The 12035-nt window shown below is 38.7% G+C and overlaps 1 protein-coding gene and 1 long non-coding RNA gene across 11 annotated transcripts in view; one reads left to right on the top strand and one right to left on the bottom strand.

Annotated features, from left to right (window-relative positions):
- LOC143033486 (protein FAM135A) overlaps positions 1 to 12035 on the bottom strand; it is a 1114982-nt gene that overhangs the window by 130297 nt on the left and 972650 nt on the right. For 9 of the 10 annotated variants that reach the window (XM_076198980.1, XM_076198982.1, XM_076198981.1 and 6 more), the window contains one exon: positions 1874 to 2123. The exons of the other annotated variant lie outside the window; for it this stretch is intronic. In XM_076198980.1, the coding sequence (XP_076055095.1) occupies positions 1874 to 2123 (250 nt within the window). The remainder of the gene's footprint in view (positions 1 to 1873; positions 2124 to 12035) is intronic. 10 annotated transcript variants of the gene reach the window in all.
- LOC143033491 (uncharacterized) overlaps positions 1 to 12035 on the top strand; it is a 118508-nt gene that overhangs the window by 89012 nt on the left and 17461 nt on the right. Inside the window, exon 2 of the long non-coding RNA XR_012967182.1 lies at positions 1318 to 1580. This is a non-coding gene — a long non-coding RNA (uncharacterized LOC143033491). The remainder of the gene's footprint in view (positions 1 to 1317; positions 1581 to 12035) is intronic.

Below are 12035 nucleotides of genomic sequence, written 5' to 3'. Positions count from 1 at the left end.
TTGTACCCCTTATGGTCTTCTCAGTGTAGTTCTTGTAGCAGCTGGTCATAATCTCCATGTATGGATCTCCTCGTCAGCCATTCCATGTCGTTCTTCTAGCTCTTCGTCTTCTCGCTTCTGCTTGTGCCATCGGTGCCACAGGTGGTTCCTCTGGTCATTCTTCGGACCTTCTTGTCCAATACTTCTCGATGATATAGGCAGCAGTTACCAAAAGAATACTGGCAATCATGCTGTCTGCCTCCCGTCTTGTGTGGTACTCTTGATCCATCCTTTATGGTGGTCAGCAGTAGTGAGTGACTTCCCCAGGCTTCGAGCACTATATATACCCCAGGTAGCTTGGGCACTTTTTATGTGACACTTCGTGACACTACGCAGGTACCTCGCAGCACTGCATAATTACGTCGCAAGGGTGCGTAAACACCTCGCCTCATCCCGTGACACCTCACAAGGAAACACCGCGTCCATGTCGCGGCACTGTGCAAGACATCGCAACACAACCTCGTGCCATGCCGCAAGACCTTGCACTCACGTCGCAACATGTTGGCACATTTTGGGGTGTTTCCACTACGAGGTGGCATGACCCCACGTCGCAACACGTCGCAACAAAAAAGTGTGTAGGTGTCAACCTACCCTAAAGACGGGACACCACGAGTATAGCTCCCCTTCCCGTAAAATACAACTAGGTAAATACATGTTTCCTTTTCTATCCTTTTTTCCTTTAGTACATTTAGACATGGAGGTTCTCATTATGGTGATAAAAGGCACTATACAATCCAAATATTGAGTACAATAGATACTGAACACCAACACTGCAAACATGTACACAGAAAATAGCATAATGGACCTTGAGAATGTTAATCCGATTCTCCCCTATTTCTGCTTCCCACAGGCCAGCACTGCTCAGACTACTGGGATTTTCAAGCTATCCAAGTTCAGATAAAAGGGTTTTTACTGTATCATAATTTCTTAAATCTTTGATTTCAATACATTTCACAATACAAAATCATACTACTAATATTTGTTATAAATGGCACATTTATCCTGACATTAGTATCCCATCTTATGGTATTGCATTTGTAGGTAGGGACCCATGACAAGTGCCTGCTTGTGGTGGTTCTGCAAGATGGATAGTGCAACTGCCCATTTTCAAAATCTGTCAACCCTCCCCCTCACCTCCATTAGAAGCAACCCTGTGGGGCTGACACTTATTCTCTGGACTGGTACCAAGAGATCTATTGATTTCATCTTTATTTCTTACACCTCACACAGGGAGAGCTGATGACCAATGAAGTGTATTTCTTACACCTTTTCACACAGGGAGAGCTGACAAACAGTGACTGCTACCCTGCTCCTACTACTTTCAGTCAGTTAAAGAGGAACAGCACTGAATGGCCTACTGGCTTCGGCGCTTGGACTTCGAGCCAAAAATTCCATAAATCAATCATTAAAGAGGAACAGTCCCACGTTAATGCAACACAAACAACAGTCCAAAGTTTCTTCCTAGAGAGATTTATGGAAGGGCCTGGGAACTGTTGCCAGCCTTTGTGGAGCTGCAAGTTTTCCACTAAGTGAATCTCAAGGTACCAGTTATTATTATTATCATTATTATTATTACTATTATTATTATTCATTGGTAAGGACCTAAAATGAGAATAATTTCATTGGATGATGAATACAGTCTTTGGGCTGTGCACCTTTGTATGACTGAAATCAATGTAAAAATAAATAATAAAGAATTAGGTGGTAATTGGATACCTTTTAATGAATTAAAGATCACTTAATACTTTACACTTCATAAAGTAGATTACTAATATCATGAATCAACCATCAGAAATTTATTTAATCTACAAACTTAGCCAAACTAATTTCTTACCCATGTTGACAAGGCCACTGTTGTTGTAAAGAGTTCCTAAATGGGGGCCAGATAGAGACAAGAAAGTGTGTAGTTTAGGCAGGAATGGTTTGAGTTGAGGATGAGAAACGGCACCCCTGATGATGATGTTTCCCAAAGAATGTCCTACAAAGGATATTCTTTTGGGATTCAAGTTATATGCCTCAATGTGGTACAATATTTCTGATACCAGGCGTTCTGTAAGTGTCTCAAAATCCGAGAAAGTGTCACCCTGTAACCAAGACAGAATTACATACTTTAGTTGAAAATCAAAATGAGATACCAATATACTGTGATGTACAACCACCACATACAATAAGAGCTAAGTAAATCTGAAATTCTGAAATGAAAATATAAAACAATAAAACTGTTACAATAGTGAAAACAACTGATAAACAGTAATAACCAATCTACTAATCATAACAATGGTTGTAAGATATGTTGTGATAGTGGCTTTATTACTGTCTATATCAGTAACAGCTTCAAACTGCTGTAATACATAAAAGAAAGGTATTGTGAACAAGTTTACTAAATGGAAAATAATTGTACATGCAGTGCATTTGGGCCTCAATTCTTTCTTGAACTTGTTTACCATTTCCACCAAAGTGAGGTAGCTAAATATAGGAGGGAAAAAATGCTTGTATTTCTTTCATTATCACTTCACATATTCCTATTATTCCTTCCTGCAGACTCCAATTGCCCCAGATGCAACCACCACATAGAAGACATTGAAAACCTCATTCTACACTGACCTACCCTCACTTTATTCAAACAATACAAAAGCTCTTCTCTGAATGATTTATGAACCCAATTAGAGGCCATGGTCATTTACCTGGGAACTATGGGTCTCCTGAAAGAGAGCCCTGGTGCAATGGATTGAGTGATTGATCATTCCTGTTTTAACCATGAGAAAACTGTACCTCGTTACAAGCAGCACTACAATTCAACCACATTAAAAGCAACATCCACCCTTTTACTTAGTCTACCCCTTGCTCTGACTCCCAGCACCACAGATTCATGAGTCCTTTTAGGATATCTATTCAAAGCCACTCTCATAACATGACCAAACCACCTCAGGCTTGTTCTGTCTTTCTACAAATCCTATCTATATTGATCCTTACCTGAACTCTATCACACTGTACTTAGTCATTCTTTTGTAACACCAACCATGGTCCTCAAATATTTCATTTCCACTGCCCCCATATTACTTTTCTCTCTTGCACTCATTATCCAGACTTTATAACACTTTGCAAAATAACTTTTCCATACATGAGTACATTAGTAAAGTATAAGTCCTAACAGAATTTGACCATGGTTGATGCTGGTATCTGTATTGTTCTTGATTTATATAAATTATATTATGGGAGGAATGACAAACTACATTAACCTGTTTGTAGATGATACAAAGATCATGAGGAGAATAGAATATAAGGAAGATTACAAATTGTTACCAAAAGTTCTAGAGAATATATTGTTGGAGTGAACTGAGAAAAAAAATTCAATGCAAAGTATTGAAAATGGACAAAAGTACAGGGACCATCAATGATTTACTCAAAAGGAAATGAAACAACTATAAAAAAAAAAGCTGATAGTATTGGTCTCAGATAATTTGTCATGCAACAATAATAATTCCATGACATAAGCTCACAAGACAAAAGTTAACATGACATAAGCTCACAAGAAAAAAAAGCTCACACCTTTAATGGAAAACAACAACAACAAAAGCTCACACTTTTTATATTTTCTTTATTAAATTACCTTTTTGTATCATGTGTACAAAAGCTCACACTTTTCTACATTTTCTTTATTAAATTACTTTTTATATCATACAGTATATACATATATCAGAAAGTGCAAATACACAATTAGAAATTTCAAATATTCACTCCAATCTGATACAGTGATCCACAGCACTAAGGAAGTCCTCCATAGACCAACACCCAGTTACTAGCTACCTTTATTTGCATGGAAAATATGGTGTCATGCAAAGCAGATGTGTGCCAAATACACACATCCCTGTTAGTGTCTATATAAGTTATTGAATTTTATCACTTTGTATATATTACCATAATTTATATATATTTCAGTATATATTCTACATATTCATTGCACTAGAGGCCATTAGATAGAAATTTAGGAGTGATATAAATTTGAGTATTAGTCATGTGTAGTTTATTGTACGCAATGTGAAATAGATTAGTAGTGGGCAACCAGATGTTGCAAAAGTCCAAGAATTCCTCTATTGATAAATTTCCAGCCAAGTACTGCTCTCAGAGTACTTGATGAAAGAGCTGTGATGAAAGAGCTGCTCCAATTCTTGCCTATCTAATGATTAGCTCAGTGTTGCCCTGTTCCATCTTCAGGACATCCACAAGCTCGTGGATTTTGTCTGTGGACATATGATATGTGGCATTTTGTCTGGATATTGATATGACTTGGGAGAATATATAACACAGTTTCCACCACATCTGGGCTCCCCAGAGGTGAGGAACACATGCCCTTCTGGTTGGGATCTGCAATACTTCTAACAATAAAAGTAGTTTTAAAACACTGCTGACTGCGAATGTGATAGTTCTTCATGAAACATGCTTGCACTATAAAATGCACATTAAACACTTTAGACTTATTCCTCATGAGCAACATTTCACTCATTACAAGAACACGAGTAGTACCAGGTCTGAGCAATCATTACATAGTTCTAGTTGATGAAAACATAGAACCAATGAAGCAGAAACAAGAAGACAGAATCATTTACTTATACAGCATTTTAGGTCAACATAGTGTTTTGCTAAAATAATACTCATTTACTCTACATTTATTATAATTATATACACTTGACCCTCATTTAACTGGACCTCATTAATCCAGATTTTGGTTTATCTGGACAGTGTCTGGCTAATAATTTGAGTCTGGATGGCCGACAAACAAATTCAAACAATGCACACCTTGTGTACTGCCAGAAATGCCTGATAAATGGCGGCAGGCGGTTGTAAACAAGTCCAGCTGATGCATGTAAACTGTGTTTTGTCCAGTATCAGTGAACAATCTGTGCATTTTTCAGTACAAATAGATACCTTAAAACTCTTAATTATGCTTTCCAAGTAAACTAATTGCCCTAACTGTGGCTCAAAATGTGGAATTAATAAGAAAATTAGAGAAAGGAGCTAGTGTTATGAGTATGAGGAGTATTGTATGGCCAAGTAAACTGTGTGAGACATTAGAAAGTCAAAAGATAAGCTGGTAGACTATTATGCCAAGTACTGTGTGGCATCAGCAAGCAAAAGTGGTAAAGGTTCACTGAGAAAAAATGTTAAGACTGAAAAAGGTGCTGCAGTTATGAATTGGGGATATGTCCATGACAAAGAAATCCTTGCAGCAGCCTGTGGTGACTTCAATGGCTTTATTTCAGATAGTGAGGCCATGGACCAAGAATAACAAGTTTTCTTGGTCCTGTAAATACTATAAATACATTGTACATATTATTAAGATAAGCAAAACTAGTTCTGTTGTCTTTTATCTTGTTCAGGATGATTATTTTATTTTATTTGCATTATATATGTATACATTTGTGTTAGCTAAAGGTAAAGGAGGCAAAGAGGAGAGCAGATGTGAAATGGGGTAAGAGTATGACAGAAAATTTTGAAAGTAATAAAAAGATGTTTTGGAAAGAAATTAAGAGAGGAAGAGGAGGCAAATCAAGTAGAGAAGAATAGGTAAAAGGTGCAGATGGAGAGATGATAATGGAAGAGAAAGCAGTAAGGGGAAGATGGGCAGAATATTTTAGGGAGTTGCTATATATGAAGGAGGATAGGGAGGGAAAGATAGCTGCAGTGGGAAATGCGAAGAAAATGAGAGTGATGAGTGAGGAGAATGGAGGAGAAATAAGGAAGGATGAGGTGAAGGCAGTTGTTAAGATGATGAAAGCAGGTAAGGCACCTGGTCTGGATGGATGCTATGCAGAATGTCTGAAAAAGGGAGGTACAGTGATGGTGGACTGGCTGGTGAGGTTATTTAATGTTTGCTGGAAAGAGGGTAGAGTGCCGGAGGACTGGAGGAGTGCCTGTATAGTTCCTCATAACAAAGGAAAAGGGGACAAGTGTGAATGTAGTAGTTTCAGAGGGATTAGCTTGTTAAGTGTAGTTGGGAAGGCTTATGGGAGGATCTTGATTGAGAGGATTAGGAGAGGAACAGAAGGAGTAATTGGTGAGGAACAGTGTGGATTTAGGACAGGTAGAGGTTGTGTAGATCAGATCTTTGTGGTAAGACAGATATGTGAGAAAGCTATAGGAAAGGGGAAGGATGTTTTTTGGGCTTTTATGGATCTGGAAAAGGCTTATGATAGGGTAGACAGAAAGGCACTGTGGGAGGTTATGCAGATATACGGGATAGGAGGAAAGGTTCTGGGAGCTGTCAAGAGTTTTTATGAGAGTAGTAGAGCTTGTGTCAGGATTAAAAATGGAGAGAGTGAGTGGTTCGAGGTAAAGGTGAGACTTGGTCAAGAATGCGTTATGTCGCCCTGGCTGTTCAACTTATACATGGATGGGGTGGTGCGAGAGGGTAGTGGGTCAGGGATTGGAGGTGGTTAAAGAAAATGGAGAAAAGTGGGAGGTGAGCCAGCTGTTGTTTGAGGACGACACTGCGCTTGTGGCAGGATCAGAGGAGGGATTGAGAAAGTTGGTGGCAGAGTTTGGGAGAGTATGTGATAGAAGAAAGCTAAAGATAAATGTGGGTAAAGGTAAGGTGATGAGATGTACAAGGGGTGAAAGTGGCAGTAGACTGGAAGTGAGCATTAATTGAGAGCGACTGGAGGAAGTGGATAGTTTTAGATACTTGGGTGCAAATGTGGCAAGAAAAGGTGGAGTGAAGGTGGAGGTAGAATGTAGTAAGCGAGTAAATGCCTTGGTGGATTAAAGAGTGTAATGAGGAATAGACATTTGGGAATGGATGCTAAGAGGAGACTGTATGAAGGAGTGATTGTGCCAACAGCACTGTATGGGGCAGAAACATGGAACATAAGAGAAGAAGAGAGGAGTTTGAATGTGTTTGAGATGAGGTGTCTGAGAAGTATGATGGGGATTACTAGGCTAGATAGAGTGAGGAATGAGGAGGTGAGGAGGAGAACAGGGGTGGAAAAGGAGCTGGGAGATAGGGTTGATGAAAGAATATTAGGATGGTTTGGACACATGGAAAGAATGAATGAAGAAAGACTAGTAAAAGAGGTATGGAAGGCAGATGTGGAGGGAGTGAACATGAGGGGACGTCCTAGGATGAGGTGGATGGATGGGGTGAAGGGGGCTTTGGGGAAGAGGGGAATGTCTGTTGAGGAAGGACGGGAGAGGACAGAAGACAGGGGTGAATGGAGAATGGTTGTATATGGATGATGTTGTGATTGCATGAGGTGGAATGGGCAGGGGGATGGGGGGTGAGGTAGTATGTGTGAGCAAAATTTGACGCAGCCCGAAGGGATTTCTACCCATCCTCTCCTTTTATGCAATGGGGGGACAGAGAGGGGGGGTCGCCGATTTAATGAAGCGGCTTTGCTGTGGATGTGCTGTGTCTTGCGACACTGCTTCTGACCCAGGGCAGTGGACAAGGTGCAGGGATGACCCGTCATCCAGGAGGTGCTCAGATAAGAGGAAGGGTGGAGGGGTGTGGAGTGTATTCAGGGATGGAATGGGTGGAAATTATTTTATGCCTTTCCCTTTTTGGCTACCTCCCTTGTAAGGGGGAAAAAGCCTTGGTATATGTATGTATATGTATGTATGTGTTAGCTAGACTTTTTCATAATCCAGACTGGTTTCTGCACCATTTAGTCTGGATAAAACGAGGGCCAAGTGTATTGCATCCATCTGGGACACATCTATATGGAGAAAAAAAGCCTTATCTCTATCTGTGATACATCCATCTGGATGGTTGCATTTCTTCTATCAAAATTGGTATATATTCTCAACAAGACTTCTTCCTTCTAGTAATACATTTAGGTTTGGAATAACTATGGAGGACTTCCTTAGTGCTGTGGGCCACAGCACAATATTGGAGTGACTATTTCCACTCCCTAATTGATGTATGTATGGTATAAAAAGTAATTTGATAGAGAAATAATGAAGAAGTATTTACCTAGTTGTATTTTGCGGGAGAAGAGCTATGCTTGTAGGGACCCATAGCTCTTCTCCCGCAAAGTGTGAGCTTTTGTATGTATAAAAAAGTAATTTAAAGGTGTGAGCTTTTGTCTTGTGAGCTTATGTCTGTGCACCAACAAGAACACCAGCAAAGTTGTTGACATGATACAGACGCTCCTCAACTTATGTTTTAGTTACGTTCCGAACGGCTGAACGTAACGTGAAAATGAACGTAAGTTGTTACTGTACGATCCAGTAATGTATAACCGTTCATACTGTACTATACATCCATAAATTCTATTACCATATCTTATAAAACACCTCTAAATCATTAATTATAAACATAACATTGTAAAATAATAACATTAATTTCAAATAAATTAAATTCGAGCAACATAAAGTGAGATGGTGGAGGAGGAGGAGGAGGCACGGCACGTTCAGTCTGTCGTTTGTGCCATGTAAACAATGGAGGCAGCGTCATGCATAAGTATCGTTTGAATGTCTCGTACTATGGAGAGCGCGCTAAACTCAAAAATTCACTCACAAAAAAAAAAAAATACAATTTTTTTTTTACAGTCAGTTCAAATGTAAAATCGAAAAAATGTAAAACGAATGAACGTAAGTAGAGGAGCGTCTGTATATAAGTTGGTGATAATTACATGAATGGCTTTACACTAAATGGATTTGGGGATGGTGAAAAACTCAATGAGAACCTGATCTGCCCAAATTAAAATATGCAGCAGATATGTGGTCGCCACACAAAAATTATATAAAAAAGATTGACAGAATAGAAAGAGCAGCAACCAAACTGCTTCTCACCCAGCTCTCTTGTATTTATCTAAATGTAGTATATAGGAAAGGAACTATACTTATTCTCCAATTATCATATCTTATTTTGAATTTGTGTATGGTTCCAACTCAGCTATATCATCTTCTAGGCTATTCCAGGTGTTTATGCATCTCTATAGAAAACAGTGATTTTTCTTTTTTCATATTTCCAGGAATAGGGTATTTTTTGGCTTGTTCCCATAACTTTGTGGTGCTCTCGTATCCCAGATTAGATTTTTTTTTTTATCAAATATGTCCATCCCCATTAGTGATCTGAACACTGCAATCAAATTCCTTCTTTCTTTTCAATCTTTTAACCCCTTCGATACGATGATGCCTAAGTAGGCGTCATGAGGAGCAAGTGGGTATGCGAGGATGCCGATGTCGGCGTCTTGATTATATATATTGTAGTTGTACCTGCATGACCCCCATACTCTGTAAACTGGCTTCATCACATTTTCTATGGTTATCAAAATTCACGGGTGAAAGAGAACAAGCAATACAGCGGTAACTTTAGTTTCTATAATGCGAGTATTATGATGCAACATCACACGTCTGGCAGCTAATGCTGCCCACGAGATTTTAGCCCGGAGTGAAGGGGTTAACAATGGCAGGTCTAGTCTTTCTAGTTTGTTTTCATGTGGTTCACCTGCAAGGTTGGGAATCATTTGTTTCCTGCTCTTTGCATTCTCTCAATTCTATTTATATGTTTCACTTTGTGCAGGGTCAATACTGCTACTGCAAATTCCAATCTAAGACAGATTAGGTTCTGCATGTTTCATATACAGGTAAACGTCGACTTACGATGGCATTAGGTTTCGATAGAGCCATCGTAAGACGATTTCATCGTAAGTCGATCCCCACTCTGTTCCGTGGTCACTGTACCTAGCCTACCTGTATATTAACCACCAGAGATACTGAATATAGCCTATTAAACATGTACAGTAGTTTATTTAATTATTTTTATCCTTTTTACCATATTCAAACACTATAATATGTATTTTCAGTACGGGACTTAAATCTCGCGGGCAGCAGCCAATGCCAGCCGTACGATGTGACGTAATAATACTCGCATCATAAAATATAGTCACCGCTTATATCGATCGTTCTCTCTTTCACCCGCGAATTTTGAAAACCACAGAGAATGGGATTTAGGGCACATTTGAGAGTGTAAAAACACAGGGGCGACTACAATAAATATAATCAAGACGCCGATATGGCAGCGTCGCGAATCCACTTGCTCCTCATGACGCCTACGTGTGCGGCACCGTATGGAAGGGGTTAAATTATCATATCGTCATCGTCGTCGTCGTCATCGTAAAGTCGAACAATCGTAAGTCGCGGCCATCGTAAGTCGACGTTTACCTGTATCTATTTATCAATTAATTCATTAATATTATTATTTTCTTTTCTTTTGTAATTCCTTCATCCATATAATTAAAAGCCTACATTATGGTCTGCAGCATTCCATATATCTCTCCAACAATTTCACTAATATGTTTGTTAGGTGACATGCCCTTATCAACACTGCCAACCAGGGGTCAAACAGAGACTCTGGAGAAAACCCATATGCTTCCTGGTCACAAAGACATAATTCAACTCTCACACATCCCTCAAGTGCAACACACACATTGATCTACTTCGTATGCACCACACTGACCAACATAAACCAGTACATAGTTGAGGCTGTAACTACCACACATCAACAGACACACAAAAATATTCTATCACAAAAATACATTAAACATACTACAAATAACCATCAGTGGTATCACAAACACATGGGGCTGTTTCAATTCCTACATAAGCACAACATAAATAATGTACTACTAGTACAAAAAACTAAATTAACACCATGATCCATCATTATTACACAGCCTTTTCTCAACAAAAGAAACTAAATAAACACTAACAGACAACATAATCATCATTCCAATGCAAATAAGGAAACTTCTTACAATATCTCAAATAATTACATACCATCCACCACATCATCCCCTTAACTCATGAACCATATACTAATAGATGACATTAATGCACACCACTCAGTTAGGGTTAGAAAAAAAAAGAGGAAACAAAATAATAGAACATTCTAAATTTCAGCAACCACCAGACAACCTCTTCTTAATGACCAAAAACCAACTTACCCTGACATAACAGTGTGTTCACCCTCCCTCCAAACACAAATAACATGGGAAAGCATATGTGACTTCCCTTCAGATCACTTACCAAAAAAGATTACATTAGAACTATAAGGAAAAATAAAACCTACATGCATGAAAGCACTCATAAGTTGCTACTTACCAAAGAGCCAGACATCTTTTGCTCTACAAAATACCTTTGCCCCATAGGAAAAAGTGAACATGTAACAAATGAAATTCAGCTGGCAGATGAGGAAACAGAGCTAAAGAATGAATCACATAGGCTAGGCAGACTTAATTTTGGGAGGGCAGACTTCTCAGGCTTGAAAAAATTCTTTGGAGAAGTAAACTGTGAGGAATTCAGTAATACCATTGGAACAATGAGGAAATGAGAAAGCCTTCTTTCCATTTACAACCTGAGTGAACAAACATGTGCCAAAGAATAGTGGAAGGAAAATGGAAACAAAACTGGTTCAACAAAAGGTGTGAAATATGTAGCTTAAAGAAAATGGAGAAACAGAAGATACAATAGAAAAAATGGAAGTTTATAGATAAAATAGAAATGACTATACAATAAAAAAAAAAAAAAGGAATTATGAAATGGGTTTGTAGATAAATGAACCAAAACTGTTTTATAGGTTTATCATTGGTAGGAAGTTGTTAAATGTGAAGGATAGGGAGGGAAAGGTAGTTGCAGTGGGAAATGCTAAGAAAATGACAGTGATATATGAGGAAAATGGAGGAGAAATAAGAAAAGATGAGGTGAAAGCAGTTATTAAAATGATAAGAGCAGGTAAAGCACCTGGGTTAGATGGGTGTCATGCGGAGTGTCTTAAAATGGGATTTACAGTTATGGTGGACAGGCTGAAGCTGTTTAATGTTTGTCTAAAAGAGGGTAGAGTGCCAGAGGACTGGAGGAGTGTATGTATAGTTCTACTTCACAATGGAAAGGGGACAAGTGTGAGTGTAGTATTTTTAGAGGGATCAATTTATTGAGTGTACTTGGGAAGGCTTATGGGATTTTTTTTTTTTTTTTTTTTTTTAAGGATTAGGAGA

Source organism: Oratosquilla oratoria, chromosome 15 (assembly GCF_046742065.1).
Source record: "Oratosquilla oratoria isolate Oo_2021 chromosome 15, ASM4674206v1, whole genome shotgun sequence".
Lineage (NCBI taxonomy): Eukaryota > Metazoa > Arthropoda > Malacostraca > Stomatopoda > Squillidae > Oratosquilla > Oratosquilla oratoria.
The sequence above is the reverse complement of the archived record's forward strand: the minus strand, read 5'-3'. Positions and strand labels throughout refer to the sequence as shown.